This window comes from Lutzomyia longipalpis, chromosome 4, assembly GCF_024334085.1.
Source record: "Lutzomyia longipalpis isolate SR_M1_2022 chromosome 4, ASM2433408v1".
NCBI lineage: Eukaryota > Metazoa > Arthropoda > Insecta > Diptera > Psychodidae > Lutzomyia > Lutzomyia longipalpis.
In genome coordinates, this window is record NC_074710.1 from 3,043,327 (window position 1) to 3,064,603 (window position 21,277).

The 21,277-nt window shown below is 34.1% G+C and overlaps 5 protein-coding genes across 6 annotated transcripts in view; 2 read left to right on the top strand and 3 right to left on the bottom strand.

Moving 5' to 3' along the window:
- Positions 1-21,277, bottom strand: part of LOC129795447 (mediator of RNA polymerase II transcription subunit 1) — a 1,235,552-nt gene that overhangs the window by 902,997 nt on the left and 311,278 nt on the right. The gene's annotated exons all lie outside the window — the stretch shown is intronic.
- Positions 1-21,277, bottom strand: part of LOC129795593 (dipeptidase 1-like) — a 173,681-nt gene that overhangs the window by 78,578 nt on the left and 73,826 nt on the right. The gene's annotated exons all lie outside the window — the stretch shown is intronic.
- On the top strand, positions 1,177-3,973 carry LOC129795655 (mucin-2-like). The gene is made up of 4 exons (XM_055837113.1): positions 1,177-1,426; positions 1,517-1,634; positions 2,365-2,675; positions 3,186-3,973. Exons 1-4 carry the CDS (start codon positions 1,420-1,422, stop codon positions 3,707-3,709), a joined length of 960 nt encoding a protein of 319 aa, XP_055693088.1. The 5' UTR covers positions 1,177-1,419; the 3' UTR covers positions 3,710-3,973.
- The window catches only part of LOC129795456 (pleckstrin homology domain-containing family G member 5), a 52,277-nt gene continuing 38,898 nt past the window's right edge, over positions 7,899-21,277 (top strand). The window contains exons 1-2 of one of the 2 annotated variants that reach the window (XM_055836740.1): positions 7,899-9,242; positions 10,094-10,613. In XM_055836740.1, coding sequence (XP_055692715.1) covers positions 8,629-9,242; positions 10,094-10,613 — 1,134 coding nt within the window. In that variant the 5' untranslated portion in view covers positions 7,899-8,628. The remainder of the gene's footprint in view (positions 9,243-10,093; positions 10,614-21,277) is intronic. The other variant, XM_055836739.1, reaches the window with a different exon arrangement.
- On the bottom strand, positions 12,531-15,390 carry LOC129795732 (protein snakeskin). The gene is made up of 3 exons (XM_055837211.1): positions 13,922-15,390; positions 13,142-13,338; positions 12,531-13,035 (listed from the first exon to the last, which is right to left on the bottom strand). Exons 1-3 carry the CDS (start codon positions 13,970-13,972, stop codon positions 12,810-12,812), a joined length of 474 nt encoding a protein of 157 aa, XP_055693186.1. The 5' UTR covers positions 13,973-15,390; the 3' UTR covers positions 12,531-12,809.

Consider the following 21,277-nt stretch of genomic DNA (forward strand, 5'->3'; position numbering starts at 1 on the left):
CCATCATAAAAACATCCAATTTAAGCAGAAAAACGTTCAGTTTGATCAGAGGAACGTTTACTTTGAACAGTAAAACATTTAGGGTGAAATTCACTAGTCACAGTCTTGAGTTAGCTTTAAGTTTTCTTAAGCAAAATTTAAGATTTTCAAAGAATTTCTTAAGTTTTCTTAAGCAAATGTTAAGATTAAGAATTTTAAGATTTCAAAAGATATTTTATTTATTTCTTGAGATCTCTTAAGTTTTCTTTAAAAAAATCAAGATTTTTTATGTAGGTATTCTTGAATGAAAGTTTAGATTTTTAAAGTAAAGCTGAATCGAGCTAAATTGCATATTTTTCAAAGAATTTTTTTTGATCATCTTCATGCATGAAAAATATGCATTTAGTCCGATTCAGTCTGACTTAAGAAATCTTAACTTTCGTCTAAGAATACTTTTAAAAAAATCTTGAGGTTTTCTTAAGGACACATAGGTAAGTAATCTTTAGAAAATTAAAAAAAAAATCTAAAGAAATCTCAAATATTCTTAAAAACTCATTACTTTCACTTAAGAAATTTTAATTTTTGCTTAAGGAAATTCAAGAAATCCTTAGTTTTCCTTTATTCCTTTATTTCCTTTAAATTTTAACAAGTCAAGATTGTCTTTTAGTAGTGAATTTCACCCTTAGTGATGCAGAAAAACGTTAAGTTTAATTTAGAAAAATCGTCATTTTGAGCATAAAAACTTTCAGTTTGCTGAAACTCTCAGTTTTGAATAAAAGAACGTTGAGTTTTGATTTTTAAGAACTTGGAGCAGAAAATATCAGGAGAAAAGGCAAATTGTGAAATGAAATATACATCCGATTTTTTTAATCAATTTTCCTGATTAAAATAGAATCTTTCCCAGACTAAAAGATTGATTTTCTGATTGAAATATTCAGGAATATTCAATATTCAGGATTTTCAGTGTTCACCAAATTATTCTTCACCTCAAAATCTTAAAGTAAAAAAAGCTCCAAAGGATCCTTAAGAAATCCAAAAGACATCCAAACGAAAAAAAGCAGAAAGAAGAGGTACAAAAAAAAGGGCTCATCTGGGGCATTGCTCACCGTGGGAAATCCAAAAATCACCGGGGAGGCTTTTGTGGCATCTTATGCGTGAGTATTTTGCGACAATGTGCGAACACGGAAAGTAATAATGCGCGTGATTCGCGATATCTCTTTACAATTTCCGCTAATTTTTGAAATTGAAAATTCGCGTCAATCACACTCGATGAGATCTTGTGCTTGATTGGGGGTCTCTTCTTTATAAAATTCCCCCAATTACAGCTCAAGTTCTCAGTACCACCATCCAATTTCTGCCGTAAGGATTATGTGAATAGTGAGTGTATCACAACGAAAAAGGATTTTCTCAGTGTGTTTAAAGGAACAACTAGCAAATAGGATGAAAAGTTTGTGCCAAAAATTCCGTTAATTTCAGCGAGTCCTGTGGATTAATTTGAATTTCTTTCTTCTTTTTGTGTTAACTGCGGAATGTGCAGAACTTGGGATTTACGTTCTGGTGTGCCTGGCTGGTGTAGCATCAGTGGTTACTGCTGAAGGTGTTGTGTGTCCTGAAGGGAGGTGGATGACTACCCTACCCCATGAGGATTGCCACCAGTAAAAGATTTTTTTTAAAATTATTTTTCTCCATTAAATACGTGCAATATTGTAGGAGAGTATTGCTTAAATACGACCCTGTTGTGATTTTTATGTGATTTTGTTGAGAACTATCTATCTATCTATCTATCTTCTATCTTCCTTTAAGGAGGTCAAAAATATTTAATTTAAGTCTTTCAAGTAAAGAAAAATCTGAAAAATAGAAGTATGATCTTACTAAACACATTTTCTTGCTTAGAAAAGTGAGCGTTGGTTCCTAATGGGTTAAAAGGTTCCTAAAATTAAAAAAAAAATGCCTGTTTCACTGTTAAATACTTTAACATTTATTTACGTTTAATTATTAGTTAATTAATTAATTTAGATGTAAATTATTAATTTATTTATTAGGTTTATTAAAAAAAAAATAGAAAACAAACTGACTTGCAGAGTCCTTAAAAATTGATCCTAGATTCAGCCTAAAAGTATACTTCAGGCTTTTTTTTAACCTTGGAGGATTTTGCTGGCCAAAGTGGCCAAATCGACTTTTTTTATTCACCCCAGAATTTAAATCTATTTAACATTTCGTGATAAATTCTACATTCGTCGAAAAAGAAAACCTGAAAAATATTTTCTTTTTGAGAGAAAATTAAGGTCAAAGGTTTGAGGTTAGAAACCTCGATCTTCCAAGTATTAAAGAGAACAAAAAAATCTTTTTCATGTTTGATTCTAAGATAAATTTTCTTACCTCAAGATTCCACTTGTGCTTGTTTGGTCGTTCTGTGGAGCTCAAATGTCCCTTTGGGATGTACTGGGATGCCATTGATGGTGGATGCACAAGCGTAGAGGCTAAAAGCTGTTTGAATGTACGACAGAATGGGGATCCACCTCAACCACCAGTTGAAACTACATCATGGCCCCCAATGCCACCTGTGGAAACTACAACAGTAGAAGATACGGAAACACCAGAGGAGACTGATGAAACTCCCGAGGTAACGGATGAAACTCCTGAGGAGACGGACGAGACTCCCGATGAAACAGCTACGCCACCCTTCTCAACAACAGGTTGGTTTTTCTTGAATTTATTTTTCCAATTGAAAATAGCTAGAGGATTCCTTCTCAATGATTTTCTTTTATTAAGTTTTGTGAATTTTAGAATAAAATTCGGATAAAATTCCTTTTGATTGTTTCAAGATGGCAGTCGGTATCATCCGCCATTTTAGCTTACAAGGATAGGGAATTGTGTTTTCTTTGGTATGAATGAAGAATCATACAGAGAATCTCACAATTATAAAATTTTTGTAGCTTTTTCTTTCTCATAACTATCTGACAAATTAGTAATGAATATAAAGAACAGAAATCCGCCATACTGATATATGGCGTGGTGGCCATTTTGAGAAAAAAATCTGAATAACATCCTTTTATTATTAGAAATAAATATTCTGCAAAACTTTCTTTATCTTAAGTTCAGATATTTTAGTCTGTGGCTCAATCAGATTATAGTATCTAAAATATACAGAAAACCACACGCCCCCCATTGTTGCATATAACTTTGCATTTTTATTTGAAATGCAGGCGGTACACCAACCCCACCATTCTCCACAACAGACGGTGCTACACCCACTCCACCTGTTTCAACTACTGGTGGTCAACCTACACCCCCAGTCTCCACAACCCCGGATGAGAGTGAAACTGGCACGCCCCCAGAGGTGACAACAACAACTCCGGAAGGAATTGAGACTGATACGCCCCCAGAGGTTACAACGAGTGAGCCAGAGGAAACGACAACGGATGGGGTTCAAACGGGTACACCACCAATGGTCACAACAACTGAGGCTGAAGTAACCACAGTACCTACAACATTGCCACCTACAACTTTGCCGCCAACCACCTTACCCCCATCACCCACTCCACCCACATGTCCAGCAGATGGAATTCACTACTTCCCCGATCCACAGGCCTGCAATCGTTTCTTCCTGTGTCAAAATGGGCAGCTCATCCACATGATGTGCGCCCCCGGGCAGATCTTCGATCAGACGTACCTCCGTTGTCGCCATGATGGCGTCTGCACGCTCTATGGGTGGCTAGAGCAGCACTAGGTGATCCACTTCAGGGTGCACCTAATACTGAGACACACACGAGACACGCAGTAGTAGAACAGAAAGACACTCCAGAGCTGAGGATTCAGCCCACCAGAGACACCTTAAGTAGAGTCAGAGAATCACACAAAACACTACAAACTGTAAAATAGAGGAATTTTGTAACGACTGTGTAATCTTGTGAAGGTGGAATTTCTTTGCAATCAATGAAGTTCCATCATCACAAAAAATCTTTTTCTCTTAATAAATTATATATCTACACAACATGTGCTTTTATTTATCATTTATCCATAGAGAAAGGGCATGCCAGGGATGCGCATTAGAAATGTATGTTGCGCTGGAAAATGAATAGAGCGCAAGAGATGCATCTGTGGTCTTTTCTTATTGGTTTTCATGCAGCATGAGTGCATTTGGACCCGCCTCAGATGGGTAAATGGTTTTTTTGTGTCAATTAAAATCTGCGCAAATGAAGAAGAAAACTATTTTCCCCTATATTTATCTCTTACTATCATTCATTTTCTGTTTCGCTTCCGGGAAAAATTAATATGCTTTCAATATTGTTCAGAGTTTTCATCAAGAAAATTTAAATTGAGAAAATAAAATTGATAAATAGTCTAGCCAAGGAAAAGACGCTTAACCCTTTCGCTTTTTTTTGGGTCATACGCTGACCCAAAAGTGCCAAAAGTGAAACAATATATTTTTTCAATTATTTATGAATTTAATTGTTTTTCCAAGTTACAAATGCATCAAATTCACGCAAAAGAGGCCAAAGAAGACGTTCTGACCGAGAAAAGTCCTCTGAAAGCATCTAGACTAGACAATAAATATCATCATAAAAAGAGCTCATGTTTCAATATCTTAATGTTTCACGTGGATGCGAAAGGATTAATAAAACCCCAAAAATCGCTGCCTGAGGCAGCATTTTCAAGACAAAACCCTATTTTTATTAAGCCGACGTACGATGTTCAAGGAAAAATTGCTTTTCCACCGTCGGAAGTCGAATCTCAGTCCAGATTATAGACACGATTCTGATATAGCTTTTGGTTCAAGAAAGAAGGAGGAAGGCTGTGAGGAAAGAATTTTTTAAATCAATTTTACATTGACACAGAAAAAGAAAAATCACAGAAAAAGCAAAGATTTTCGACGCTGACAGGTGGAAAAGCAATTTTCCGGACAATTTTTCCTTCAAGACAAAACTTTCAAGGTGTCTTGTTCTATTTATTAAGGTTTTTTAGTTTACAAATAATGCTGGAAAGTAAAATTCAACAATTAAAATTATTTTTGCGGAATCTTCAAAGCATTTCCTAATTTCATATAAAATTAAAAATTACCTCTTTTACCTCCTTTTGATTCTTAAGTTTGTTGAAAGTTTAAGTTATAAGATCAATTTGTTTTAACTAATTTTCTTATATTGCACCAAAAGAAAAGTAAGAAAATGAAAGCATCACGACGAAGTCTCTTTCACCAAATTATTTCAATGTCAATGTCAGAGAATCCTCAAAAGGAGAGATTTTTATTGGAAGATTGCCAAATTAAAAAAAAAAATTAGAGATGCTGCATTTTTGTAGATTTCGTCTTTGCGCAGGATTTCGTTGCGATGACTCCAAATTATACTATACCTACGTTCTTTTTTAATTTTCTCTTTAAGATAGTGTAAAAGGAACATTACCTAGGACCTTGTTTTCTTAACCAATTTTTTTTTGTAACAATAAAATAGTTCGTAGGATTAGAATAAAAATAACTGATTCTAATTTTAAAAATTATCAATTTTATTCCTTACCATTCACCCTGTTCTTCAACATCATTCATCCCGCGGGAGATTTTCTGCGCAGGACATTATATTATGTGCAACGCATTATTGTTATATAATATATTGTACATAGTCTGCACTTTCACTACGTAAACAAATTTCTATTTCATTTGCGTAACACGCTGCTTTCTCCGTATGTTATGCATTCATTGAGCTTTAATTCAAATTATGAGGAAGTGCGCAGAACACATTTATGAGCTTTTACGCAATTTTAAAGATGATTTTAAGGAAAAAGAAAAGGAAATTCCTCTAATTCAATTAATTATAGTTAACCGGCAATTTTTTTTAAATCAAAAGTATAGAAATATTTTTAACGCGTTCTTTTCAGTGAGATAAAAGTATTTAAAAAAAGATTTTAAACAGTGCTGTTTGATGTTTGACGTAGCAAAACTGCCAAAAATGTGTTTTTCAGTGTTTAAATTTAAATTTAAATTACCTTTTATAGTTTTTTGTTTGTCTAAAAAACAAATAGTAAAAAAAAATGAACCAGAAATAAACAATAATAAGCTAAATGTAACATAAAAAAATCATTCTACTTAAAGAGAAAAAAGTTTTTTTTTGTTAATTTTTATGAATGAAAAGATTTTATTTGTTTCCGCATGAAAGCTGTCGGAAACGAGGAATAAGCGGAATACACGTCTTGTTCAAGAAATTATTTCCAAGTTAAAATTGACATAAAAAAAGTATTTTCGACGCTATAAAATGACAGACGTTAGAGAAATTAGTCAAATGATAAAATACGTTAAATGTTAAAATGAATAATTATAAAGGAAATGTCTTAAATTTGAAAAATTTAAAACGATAGAATAAACATCAAAACCTTTTTTTAAAATGTCTGATAACATTAGACATTTAACGTTAAGAATAGTGCAAATGATGAAAAAAAGCTTCTAACATTAAACATAAAATATCAAACATTAGAAAAGTTGTCAAATATTAGTAAAGGCACGTTAAACGATTAGAACAGAAATATCAAATGTAAGAAAAAATATCAATCGTTAGAAATGGAGCGTCAAACGTTAGAATTTCACAAACAAACTGCTAATTGGAATGAAAAAGCCATTAAAGTGGGTTTAGTGTAACACTCTCCATAAACCTTGACTTTTAAGTCGTTTTTTCTTCATTCTTTCTTTATTAAATTATTTTAAAAAAAAATTAAAAAAGCTTTTGTAATAGATTTCTGACTACGTCCCTGAAAGCTAAGAATTAATAATCTGCTCGCTAAATACAATGACACAAGTATTACTATTCTAGCGCATTAGTTTTAATATTTTTTTTAAATTTTATTTCATTTTACATATTTATTCAGATTATTCAGCAATATTTGGAATTTACTTAATATACTTTTTACATTAACATCCTTTTCTTAAAAGGTAAATGATTTTCACTTTAATGATGGAAAACTATGTTTCGTTTCATCTTCCACGAAGCAATATAACGGTCTTCTTTCTTCATCTTTAATGGAGTTACTTCAATCAGATTTTAATGAGAAAATTGGGTTTTGGTCAGGAAAATGTTCTTTTTTTGGTCAGGAGAAAAAAATGGAACATTCTTCTCTTCTTCGAGTTGGAATTTTTTTTTTTAAAGAAAAACAAACTTTTCCTCAAATTATATTAAGAATTACAATGCAAAGATACAAATGATATCATATAGCGTTTGTTTGGCGGTTGTAAGTTTTGAAATTAATAATTATATTTTGAATTAATTAGCAAAATAATGGAGGTTGAATGTCTATAATAAAATTAAATGCAGACTGCCAATGCCACTGTGCGATATGGAATATCTTTCGAGGAAGCTTCCGCGAGTATTTTGCCCAACTAATTGGCGCACTTTGAGGGAAGTTCCTCTCAATAGAGTCTTTTCAATAAATTCATATTTCCACTTTTAATACAATTTACATGGGTAGGTATACGTTAGCGCTAATTGTATTTTGTGCGATACCGCGGAAATTCTTGCGATAGTGTGGCAGAAATTGAATTTCCATAGTGCCTCTTGGGCTGTGAAGGTTCACCTGTATTTACCATTTAGTGGTGTTTATTTATTTTTTATTTTTGAAACAGAAAGAAAATCATAAGTGAGCATTTTTTTGCTTTTCGTGCCGTGTGTGTGTTTGTGTGTGATTTACCTGTTAATTAGTGTGGCAAAAGGTGGCACTGAACGTGGCTCATCTCGCGTCTTTCTTCCACCTTCTTGTCGTTTGGTTCAGTGTCCAATTTTACATATGATTGGATTCTTTTAAAAAAAAACTATTTTCTCCACCTGTTGAATTTTTATTTATTTTTCTCTCTTTTCATTGTATTTTCTTATGATCCATCCAATGAACTTCGCGTTATACCCCATGTGACTATAGTCAAGTTCACTGTGTCGCTGTGTGGTGTTTGTATGTCGACCATGTCGACACTATAGGAGTTTTTGAGATTAATAAAGAATGTGGTGCAGTTAGTCATATTTTTGTATTACAAACCAAGCAGAGTGGAAGTTGGTGATTTCATCTCCCAGACACTTACGTAATGGTGCAAATAAAATAATTTTTTTCTCTCTTATTGTGTGACAATATTGAGGTGCTTGGTGGAAAGTTGGCCAAAGAAAAGAAGAAATGTTCTTCCGATAAATGGAGTGGTGCTGTCTCGGTGTTTGTCTCACAGTGCGCAGGTGGAATTATCAGAAATCATGCTCATTTATCAACGAAAAAAAAACTCTCACTGATAGCGCTAAATAAGTCCCGCGTGTCTGTTTGTTGAAAAAAAAAAACGTTTTCTGTGTGAGGTACTTTTCGTGAAAGATAAACACGGTGGAGGAGAGAAACCGAGTTTGTGGGGGAATAAACAGAAAATTAAGTTAGTGTTGCTTTTTTCTCCTGACCAGAACAATGTCTAATACAGGGAAATTTTCGAATTTTTGTGATTTTTGCGTTTTAATCCCAACGACAAATAGTTACGTGTTGTGAATCAATTTAAATCCCAAACTCTCATTGTGCGCGATAAATTGAGCTTTTATCACTCGAGGCATTTCAAGTGTTAAACTCTATATATATAATTTATTTCTGTGTATTTGTTAATTATATTTTGCACACACTGCAAAAAAAAACTGGTTAAAAAAATAATTCGCGATGAATAAGGCTAAAGGATCAAAAGCGAGCAACCGTAAGGTGACAAAAGCACCAGCAGGTGGTGGTGAGAGTGAAAAGAAGAAACCACCCCCGCGTAAAACCAAATCAACAGGGAAGGGTGGTAAAAAGGGTGGTACGGAGAAGAATGTTCCACCCCCAAGTGAAACACCCCCGCGGGAGCCACCAATTATTCCCGAAGGGAAGAAACTCGAACGCTCAAACAGCTTCATTTCGCGCGGGCTCTCGAAGCTCTACAACACACTTGCAGGGAGTCGCGATGGTATCAACAAAACCAGCTCCGGTGAGAGTCTCGAGAGTCACGACAATGTCCCCGAACCACCGGTTTTCCTGAGGCGCAGCAGGACACTGGGTACGATATCCCTGAGGAAGAATCGTTCGAGTATACCGACACCCCTTGAGGATCTCACCGAGGAGGCAGAGCATCGTACTCGCGAGGAATCCCCACAGGGTCTAGCCAGTGCCAATGATGTTCCCCATGGGTTGGGACATGGATTTGGTGGTTCACGGGAATCCCTCGGAACGAGCATTCTCACCCGCCTAAAACGAACATTCAGTATTACTTCCGACAGGAGGAAGAACAGCATGAATTCTAGGTGAGTCTATCACTACATATATGCAAAATGCTTTTACATAATAAGTAAAGGAGTTTATTCGTTTTTGTATGGAAACAATTGGGAGATACGTAATCTTGTAGAAATTATCAAAAAAAAGAATAAGAAATTTCGAAAAAAGCCGAACAAAGATTTTATAAAAATGTAAACAATGACGTCACTATTTGTATTAAACTGAATATAACCGATTTTTAATTATTAATTGATTTTTCGTTAAAATTAATCTTTTAATACAAAAGATCTATTTTATGATTTTGTTTTTATTTATTTATTTATTTAAAAAAGTTTCTAATTTTTTTTACATTGAGTGAAATTCACTACAAAGTCCGACTTGGGTCAGCTTAGTGCCTTTCTTAAGCCGCTTGGGTTTTTTTGTGCTGACCTAGAGTTTGATAAGGTCAGGATTTTATGGTTTTCGGTCTGACCTAACTTTAAAATCGAGAGAATAACAGTTGAAAGTTAAACCTTGCTTAAAAAATTAAAGATTGATTTAGGAAACTTAAGTCTAACGATATTTAACCTAAAAACTTAAACCAAGCATATATAAAAGTCAAGACTGGCCTAATGGCTTGAAAAGGCAGGAGTTGTAAAGCTTTAAATAAAAAAATAAAACTTAAGGCTACTTACCTCAAAAAAATAAGGTCTAGCTTAAGATTAAGTCTTAGGTCCTAAGGTCCTAACTAAAAAAATAGGTTTAGCAGAAAAGAAAGTTAGGCCTAGCTTTCAAAACTAACATCTTGTTTAGGAAAAAAAATATGCCGGATTTAGAAGTGAATTTGATGCATTAGATGCAGTTTTTTTATTAATAAAACTAAATTTTTTTTTGCTATTAGATGGTCAGCATCCCTGCAGAGTCTTCAGCAAATTGACAACATGGTGAGCTATGAGGATTTGAGTTTCATCAATTACGACGAATTCAATCACATCGAGAAGCAAGTTGAGCGTGCACTCAGTCAATTAGATGTTAAAGCATCCGCATCGGTTGTGGATGCGGCACCCACCCCAAAACCACCCGAAGTTGTGAAGAGGGTGAAGAGACGCGAGAAGAAGGTTTCGTACAAATTCCAAGAAAATTGGGATGCAAACTTTGACAAGGATAAGAACCTCTATCGCCAGAGTTTGGATACAGAGAAGCTCCAAACATTCAGGAAATCCTTTCGATGGAGTAGCGTCTATGAGCCAGTGCCCACGGAATACCTCCAGCTGGATACGGTGCAAGATACAAAGGGATCGCCACTCTCGAGGGGAATTTCTGTGGAGGCTGATGGGAAGATTATCACTTACCTTAGTCACGTTAGATCACTCCCAAATATCCTCAATTGCAATGAAATGCTGCAACTGCAAGATTTATGGGTGAGTCGACTTTTCAATTATTATTTTCTATATTAATTTGGGAAATTTTCACATTCGTTTGATAGCTGTATGATGATTATTTTGTTGGGAAATGATTACATAGTTGTATCTTTGTGGAAAGAAAAGTGATTTCATGTTAAAATGTTTTTGGCAAAGTGAAGCTTGAAAGCTGAAAAGTTTTCTCTCAACGAAAATTAATTTATTTTTCTTGTTGCAATTTCCTACAGTAATTTTCACTTAAACTCCACAGTACCGCCAATTAAATTTGCCACAGGATGCCTAATTAGAATTGATGAGGCGACTGTTGCTCATTTTGAATCCTTTATCTCTCTTCTAAAAACAATTTAATGAGGGAGAATTTTCGCCTTAACGCATCTTCAGATTGTAAATTTTGCATAAACTTTGCATAAATTAGTTCACATTGTGAATTTCTATTATTTCAAGTGCTCTCAGTTTCATCTAATCTTTCACCTTTCAGTGTTTTCAGTGCTAATTGAATGAACTTCTAGTTTGAATGAGAACTGAACATTAATTTCTTGGGATAGTTTTGAATTTGAAGAAAATCCTTTTCCCAAACTTTCCTTCTCCTCCCTCAACTTTCAGGAAAATTCCCTTAAATTTAATTTTTGGAACAATGTATCGTGAATTAAATTCGTGTAGTTTTATTTAGCATTGTGATTCTTATCAAATGACTCAGTGATGATCAACTTTCAATCATGTTTCTGCCATAAATAAATTCCATTTGAGGAATGATTTCCTCGAAAACTTTACTTCTACACTTCACATTAATGTATTTGTATCAACACACGGTGGAATTTGTATTTTTTGTAGAGACCATAGAAATCTATATTTATCAAGACAAGATGCGAATAACTTACACAACTTGCACATCAAATGGACCACGTTAATAGTTAAACGTACAGATTTTATTAAAATTTTTTCTCATATAAAACTTTCTTAATATTTAGACAGAAATTAGAAAAGCATTTAACAGGAAGCTAAAATAAATAAAATAATGCACAGACTAAAATTGAATATCTAAAAAAAAGAAACATTTTAGCCTCTTTCTGCTTTAGAAAATTCCGTTTACATACAGACACAATTTATTTTCATTCATTTTAATTACGAATTTTAATATTTGGGAATTTTATTTTCTTAGTTTGATACAGTTTGATGTTAATTTTTTTTTTAAGTTTAACATTTCTGCTCCAACGTTTGACATTTAATAGTGATGTTCAGCTTTTTGAGGCTCGCCGGTATATTATACGTTTACTTACATGATGTTTCTGTTTTCTTTTTGACATTCCTTAGCTAACGTTTGACAATTATTCTAACATTTGACTTATTTTTAAGTTAACGTTTGAATTTCTTTTTTTTTAAATTTTATTTCGTATCATTTTCAGTCTGGAACTACCTAAATTTCGAGTGTGTTTAGGCACCCAAACATATCATCTTGGTACAAAGAAAAAAAAATTCGTAGCATTTGTCCGTCAAATTTCGTGAAAGGTTCGTAACTCCAATGCTTTTATATGGGAAAATTCACATCCAGGCTTGTAAAATGAGGTTAATCTCCCTGGGAGTTGATGCAAAGCATATAAAACATTGGAGTTACGAGCCTTTCACGTTTGTCGAACAAATGCTTCCATTTTTTCTGTTTTCCTTCGGGTGGTTTAAATACCAAATTTTTCCCCATTCTGTGAAAATGTCCGCTAGACGTACGTTTCCCAGTACCTTCGTTCAATCGAGCTATTTAATACAAATCTTACCCCAAAGAGCTTCACAACTGTAAGAATACGTCATGTCTTGATAAATGTAGAAGTCAATGATTTTCACCTTCTGTTCTTCGTTGATTTCAATCAGTGGCTTATGTAGTTCTGCCGATAATACTCATTTTTTTTTATTTTTGCAAAAAATATATTGTGGGGTTTTCTTATATTTTATTTGTCTCTTTTTCTTGTTACAAAAAACGCGTAGTTTGTAAAATGAATATAATTCAAAATAGTTGTTTTACAATAAAATTAATTTTATGGATTAAACTCAACACTAAATCAATGCATTTTGCACTACATATTATATATTATGTTGTGGCCCTAAAGTAAAGAGAGGGTGATTTGTCTATTGCTGATGTCATTTGGGAATTAAATGTTTGTTGAATGTGGGTGGTGATGATGCTCCTGATTTTAAGTGGGGAACGCTCTAATTCTCCTTGGCGAAGTGCACAAATGCCAGCACTGTGTCCACAAGGTAAAGAGCACCAGAGATGATCATAAGGGCACCCATGGCAAGACCAACCTGTCGCTCTGTAGCCACATGGAGGAAGTCGTGGTCAGGCATGTAACCGTGCCAGTAGTGAAGTGCTGTACCACCAACAGCCACCCACATGAATGTACCCACCACATTCATGATTGTGTCTGACAATTCTCTGCAATTAGAGAGAAAAGGTGCAAATTAGGAGCAAATATTGCAAATTTCTTAATGAATTTGTTTTTATAATTTGATAAAAGTTCAGATCGTTATGATTTATGTACCTCTTGTGTGCCGTTGTGCCAAAAGCATAGGTGATGAGTTGCACGGATGTGTAAATCATGAAACCCACAATAACACCCGATGCCACAATCTCTGCATCAGGACTCTTTTCCTCGTTCAAATTCCACGTACCACCCACACCTAGGAAATCACCTGCATATCCCGTTCGGTAGAGGATGAGGATGACAATATTCAGCACCTGTTGACAAAGATTTTTCCATTGAATCAACTTTGCTTCACACAAAACACATATTGGGACCTTCTTTTCGCCGTATAAGATCATTCCATTTCGATTTCATTTATCATGACGCGAGTTTATGAGTATACAACACCTTACTGATAAGATAGTGCGCGAGCGATTAGTCAATTCTTGTACTCAACCATATATGTGGAAAATATGTTGAAATTTTCAATGAACCACCCAACATATTTCCCTCTAAAAAATATTGACTCAGCCTCAAAGGATTTCAAAAATGCTTTTAGGATGCAAAGTGCACTAAAAGGGGCACACAATGCTGGGAGTTTTAACGAAATATCCACCCCTTTTTAGCGAAGATAAAGGAAATTGTGAAATCAAAGGGAAATGCGTGCAAAATGGAGTACCAACAAAATTGAAGAACACGGGTGTGGTTCACTTTTTTTTGCATGATAAAAGCCCGAAAAGTGTCCTATTTTTTTATCCACGATTCACTTTACAAAATTCATCGGGGAAAAAAATATAGCGCGCGAACACTCAAAGGATTCTATGGATTAAAGGGAAGTGTGGAGGAAAAAGAACTCACCAATTTGAACACTTTCAGAAAAACTGATCCAATCGTTTCCACCGACACCATTTTTGCAAAATTATCCTTTTTTTACGTGATATCCAAAGGAAAAGTCCAAACTTTATTTAGTAAAAGAAAATTTCTTAACTGCAAAACTTCCTCAAAATCACTTGTGAGATATTCTTCAGCTAAAATGGGCGGAAAAAAGCTCAAAGTGCGTCTCGATGTTGAAAAACTCACGAAATGAATGCGAAGATATCCACACTGGAAACCTTCCCAATTTGCCAACACATAGACTCATGCACCTGATTACAAGGTGTACACTATCAGCTATACCCAAGTGTAGCTGATAAGGTGAGTCTTTTGGGCAAACATTTCATTGTGATATCGCAATTCATGCGATAAGATTTCATGTGAAATGGAGCACACATTGGAAAATGTTATGAAAAATGACAAATTTCCATGGAAAACTGATGACTATATGGGGAGTTAATTTGATGACGATGTTCTGAGAAAATGTGGAAAATCATAAAGGACTTTGCATACTTCCCTCTGCGTGTAGCATAATTCAGTATGTTTTGCTTTGATTCCTTTGAACATTCTAATTTATGCAGGGAAAATTGCATTATATTGGAAAATTTTCCTGCTATGGTTTCAACAATTATGAGGAAATTACTCGACTAATGAGCATTCATTGCATAGTGATTTATGTGAAAACACAAAAGGACAATTTTGCAACTACCTTAACAAGGTGGCTTCAATAAATGAATTTCTATATAATTTGCTTTCAAACTTTCTGCATCAAAATATGAGAGAAAAAGTTTATATTTATGAGTTATCCTATATGTATTTTTCCCAGAAATACGATGTAGAAGGTAAAGAGCAATTCGCCGTATACTCATCTTTTTATTTATTTATTTCTTGATAACTAAAGTTTCTAACATAATTTGACTTTAGTCTATACCCCTAATCGTGTGCCATCAAATGTAAGTTAAAATCTTAATATGGGAAAATAAATTAATGGATGAGGGTTGAATTATAGGGACCCAAGGAGAGAAATCGCTTGAAAATTCGTTAAAATTTCGAAACCTCGACGAAAATGGGGAACATAAATCCCAATTTTTCTGCCAAAACTACGTCGAAAGCATGTTCCAATTTTGTTTTTACTTAAAAATAGGGCAGAAATTTGGCTGCTTAATAAGGAAATATCCCGAATATATATCGAAAGATGATTTCCTTCCAAAATAGGGCCGCTACTTTCGGCATATTTTGGAAATTATTTCGACAAAGGCAGGCATTTAGGAAAATACGTCTAGTTGGGTAGATAACATAAATTACCTCAATATATATTGTTAGGAAAAACATGCAAGTTTTTCACGAAAAAATAGCAAATTTATATGGGAGCTTTATTTATGGAAAATAAGGTTGATGGGGCAATTAAATTTAAAAATATAATATTATCTCAAAAATTACTATAAAAAAAACAATAAAATCTGTTATTTGAGCCTTCAATAGATAGAAATGGGGAAAAACGATGGTTCCACGAAATTTGAAATTATGCATGCACTCCAATAGGAGATTTGTACTCTGAGACACACATGTTCGTCATTTTCACCTATTGAATATTTTCCGGTTATGGTCCTACCTCAACAATGAATTTAGTGTTCTTTACATTAGCTCTTGGAATCAGTTTGAAATTCTCTGATTGATGAAAATAACTATGTCACATGCATTGAGAGAAAATTCTCGGAAAATATAGCTCTGCATCAGCACCCTCAACTGCATTATTTTAATCACTTCAGTAAGAGATTGTTCTTTCACCACACTGAATGCTAAGGACATTAATGAGTTTGTTTGCTTTTGTTCTATGTTACAAAGTTCCTAAAGCATATTAAACCACACTAATTCACTGTAGGTGTCCTTTACATAAGCTTATGTGAAAGTACCTACATACATTGTATGGTGGAAGTAACAGGTTGATGTTGCAGAGAGAGAGAGCGTTGCATTTTCTCTCTGCGTCTCTGACATGGCTCTATAATACATCGGAAAACTAATCTACTTACTTTTACACCTGCTTAAGTAAAGGATAATAAAACTCTTTAAAAAAATACCAAGTTCCCTTCTATTTGGTACAATGAAAGCCTTAAATAACTATTTTAAAATTCTCGTATGTTATCAAGTAAGGAATGACCAAGTAATTTAATAAACTCTATGAGTTTCCAGAGCGATTTCAGCCACTTTTGAATTATAATAGAATTCAGTAATTTTCAAATTGGAAAAATATCTTTTGCAATTTAAAAGATATTTCAAGTTTTCACATTTTGGGCATTTTATTCCTGCTAAGTTACTAAAATCACGACTTATATAAAATAAAATATTCATTTCTCCTGGCAATTCAACTAAATGTGATTTTGCTTAACCATACCTTGTGTGTTTAATGTCCCACTTTATGTCCTGCCCGCGAAGGAAGTGCAAAGGTGGGATATACTTTGCTATATCAACTGAATGACTTGATGATTTATCACACAAACCTCAATTCGTCCACGATGGTTTTGTCTGAGTGAGTTTTTGTACTCTCGCTTGGTGTTCTTGCGGTCTCGTCTTTAGCTTTGCTGTTACTTTTCGAAAAACTTGAGGTGTTGGTTCATCGAGAATCACAACTATTCTTTTTTCAACTCATAATACGGCCGGACGCGTATGACAGCTCCAATATTACATATACACACATTGAATTATCTATATAGCAAATGTGACGCGTATTAGATACTTAAGTATATTCTCAATGGTTCTGAAAGAGCTATGTGAGAAAAAAAATGTATACATACCACTAATATGTTTATCGATTTTCTCATCAAATTCCTGAGGACTGCTTTTCCACAATATGTATAATGCTTGATTTATGATATGCATACTTTCTATGCGGCATTATATATAGCGAGTATTCTTATTTCGACAATGCGGGGTGAGAATCTCCCGTAGCTCAAGCTCTTCTGACGCGCTCTCCACCAGAGCAGATTCCTGTCACACCGCGGTGGAGTTCATTCTGGGTGGACTTTCCTCTTTAAATTGGGAAGGGATTTTTTTGCAACATCGCATCAATTTTTTCCCTTTCACCTGGATTTAGTGAGTGGTAAAAAAGAACAAAAGGATAGAATAAAATTGGAACAATATACTTTGAGAGAATTTACCGGAAGTCTTATGGATTTATAAATAAAAAAGCATCTTCGTTCCTTGAGGAATATGTAAAATAATATTATTAAGAAAATTTTCATGAAGGATTTTCTATAAAATGTAAGTTTTAAAATCAGGATTTCCTTATTCATTTGCCCGCGATGTGGAATATCTTTGCTAAAAGCATGCATGAGCAGAGCACCAAGAGCAAAATCAAGACAACCCTCATAGGGTGTCCCAGGTTAAGTGGGAAAATGTTAGAAACAGGGCCCCCAGCCGCACACTGTAACGGCGGCGGCGGCTTGATTTTGTATAAGCTCCGGCGGCGGTGGCTTGAAAAATCCATCGGCTGCTGGCTCAAGCGGCTTGAGCCGTCGTCGGCTGGTTAGAAAATTCTTCTATATTTCTCTTTATAAAGTTTTTTTTAATCCCCTCCACCCTGTAGGTCTTTGGTCAATCATGATTTTTACCATAAAAGACCAACCAAAGTCTTCTTCTCTGGGAAGGAGATAGTGAAAGGCTGAATCATGATTATAGGGTAATTAATATGACGTCGAAATTTACAAAGTTTTCGAATGCTGAGTGAGAGAAATTTCATTACAGGTAGCTCTGAATTCGTGGTAATTTTGAATTATTATAAATTTAATTTTGTGGACACTCATGTGCATTTTCTATTGTAAAAATAAAATCCCCCACATATAGGCTGGGGAAAGATTTTATTATAAAAAAGCTCACCAACATCCGCATACCACGAAAATTATGTTAAATGTCTATTAATTTAAAAGGATACCATTAGGGGGGTGGGTGAGTTGTGGAGGTGGGTGGATGATGTGCATTTTGGGGGAGAAAAAGAGCGAGGATTCTGGGATCAGGCGCACTGGAGTCCTCTCTGGTGTGCACTATAAAAGGACGAGCACGCAGAACTTTATGCTCAGTTATTTTGCACATACGGTCGTGAGAACAACTACCAAGGAAATATTCGCGCGGATGTTTGACGTGAAATAATCCAAAGTCCCAATTATAGTTTTAACTTTTTTTTTTCTTAAAAATTATTTGAAAGTATTTTTTTAATCGTTGAGTTATGTGTGTTGTTTAGGATTGAGATGGTAGCTTTTTCAAGTCATTTCTTGATATTGTTTTGCGTTGTTTTTTCATTAGTTCGAAGTTTCCTTTATACGATTGTAACGAGTACACATTTTCTGCATAACGTCTTGTTTTGGTGGCTCGGCTATAATACATCCAATGTGATTTTCACCCAATTCTACTATCCTCATGGTTTTATTTTTTCAACAAACAATTGTGAATGTGAATGTGGACCCAGAGCATAAAATGAACTAAGAAGAAGTGCAAAGAAAAATCTTCTCAACTGTAATTTTGAACGAATTGGCATGAAACTGTCGAAGAAGTGGAAAATTGTAATAATTTTGTTCAAAATCTCCATACCCATTTACTCGTTGGGTTACACAATTTCCCCACAAAAGGTGCTCATTTTTGATATATTTTTGCTTAAATGCAAATGCGTTAAATCTGACCAATGCGGTGAGTGGGGCATTTAAAATCAATCACAACGTCTCTGCTGACATGACCTTTCCCAAATTGATTAGTGTTTTGAGGGGATGATTATGTGTTGGGATTTACATGAATTCTCACACCTCGTAAGAGGATCATCCTAAGTGCATTTGATGGTTAATTTGGCAAATGTACGGTGGAAAATGTAAAATGAGGCTATTCACTTACATAATAGTGTAGGAAGGACAACTAATCGATATGTTCACTCCATGAAAATCACTTTAAGGTTGTATTCGTGCCACAGTCGAGCTTTAATGCCAAACACAAACTGCCGAAATTCCTATACAAAATCTGTCTATTCGGCGGGGCTTTTCCTTAAGGAGAAATTCCTTCTCCATCAATAAATAAATGTTTACAAAAAGAAAAAAAATTCCAACCCCTTTAAATTCACAAATACACTCAACTAATATTCGTTTTGAGTTCTTTGGTTGAACTTTTTTTTTTGGGGGAAATTCAAGTGAAGCTTTTCGCGCATTTGGAAAATCAATTGTTGTGTATATAACACAGAATATATTCATAGGTCAGGCGTAAATCGTGTACTCACGAGTTTCCCAAACGTGAGGATGAGAAAAAAAGTCTGTGAGAATATTCACGTGATTATGGTCGATTTGAATAAATCTACTCACCTCGTGGTGTGAATTATTTATGTTTCACAATACATATACATAAATAGGTGCTCTATTGTCGCACGAGGAAATCTAAATTTAGATTAATCCCAGGATTAGGTGAATATTTTTGCATATCATATTAATTGAAAGAGTGTCAAGTTCTTCAAGAAAAAAGAAAACCTCTTAATGATCAACTTAAATGGTTCTCCAGGAAACTTCTTGAGATGAAGCATCGCTGTAACGTGCAGTGAATTTATGTTATGAAAATGTATTTGAAAGTTTTTTTTCTTTAAGTTCAAGACATTGTAGGGATAAAAATTTACATTAAGGAGAGTTAAGTTCTGAGTTAACGACATGTTAGATGGAACTAATTAAGATTGGGCAATTCCTGTGAGTTTCACACAGGATGTGGCCAGCATATTCTTTATGAAAATTGTTGTTTTTTTTATTTATTGAGCTAAAACTTATAAAGGACTATGTTTTTATGGTCCATGAAAAGTTTGAAATCATAGCAGAACAATCCCACAAAGACTCACAGGATCAGGAAGGATGAAAAATCGAATTTTTCAAAGTCAGATTTTTTTGCTAAAAATGTCTTATTTGATTAGAGTTTTTGGGAAATCTACTTTTCCCCGACGCTAACCGGGGGATTAACAAATTTTCCAAAAACTCATATAAACAGGCACGTCGACTTCCAACCCCAAAGAAGCCCCCCAAAAAAAAGTCAATTTAAAAGTCATTTCTTAATTAAAATTCTAGGAATTCCCTCTGAAAAGTTCTAAAACTCATCTTTTAACCAAATCCATTTGACTTTTGGGAAAATGAAATTTTTTATGCTTTTTTTATGCACCAAAGTCAACAAAGACAATTCTCCGAATGCAAGAAACGTGGTACAGTGAGTAAATCCCGGTTAAGAATTTTTTATTCGTTGGTATAGCCATGGGCAAAAAGCATCAATATTACTGTCGATGTAAATAAAAATATTTTTTTATTTACCTGAAAGAGTGAAAATTCTCGGAGTTTCGTTCAAGGGAATTAAAAATGTCCACAAAAAGCCCCGGGATTGTAGAAGTATGTAAAGAATATGCATCAGATAATTACTTATGAGGGCTTTTACTTTTTTCTCTCTTCTTCAGAAACATATGCAATGCAAACATTTCATGACAGTATACGGAACATATCTCAGTATTATCGTGAGACACCTTTGTGGTGTGATACCTCATGTTGTATATTGGATGCTGGTGGATTTGATTTAATTAATTAATTTTTTTATTCATTGGCTTTCACTTGGAAAGGTTTTTATTTATGTTGAAGCAATAAGAAGAATGCTTTTGTTGTTCAACAATAAAAAGCATTTTGTATATTTCAATCAAGGGGTATTCATCTGGTTGAAAAAATATCCAATCTTTGGAATATAGGGGAGGGTGGGGCTAATAAAGTCACTTAAGGGTTTGGAAAAAGTTTAAAATATCATATTTCCTATCTAGATAGAACAAAATGATCTGAGAAAGAGTTGTAGGGCAAGAAATATACCAAAGAATTGAGCTATTCATTTCACTTTAACTATTTGGGAAATATGATATTTTGAGCTTTTTCTAAACCTTTAAGTGACTTTTTTAACCCCGCTCTCCTCTAATGGAATTTATGATTGTCTTTATTTGTCTTAATTTTATTATTAAGATCAATTTTGAAATATTTCGTTAATTTATTTAAAAAAAAAAACATTCAGAAATGTTCGCTAATTTTCAAATTATTTCATATTTCCTTCAGAGGTCAGAAGAAATTATTTCTAGCCATCTAGCCATCATTCAATTCTCGTGAAAACAATTTATAAAAAAAATTCAAGAATTTACAAAAGAACATAAAACGTTAAAATACAATATAAAAGATTGTACTAACTACATCTAATTTTAGATTTCCATCTACGTTCCTGAAAATCGTTTATGTACCTTACCTAATTTTCAATTTTTCCTAATTATTCCGATAAAATCCGAATATTTGAATTTATTTAATTCAGCTATACATC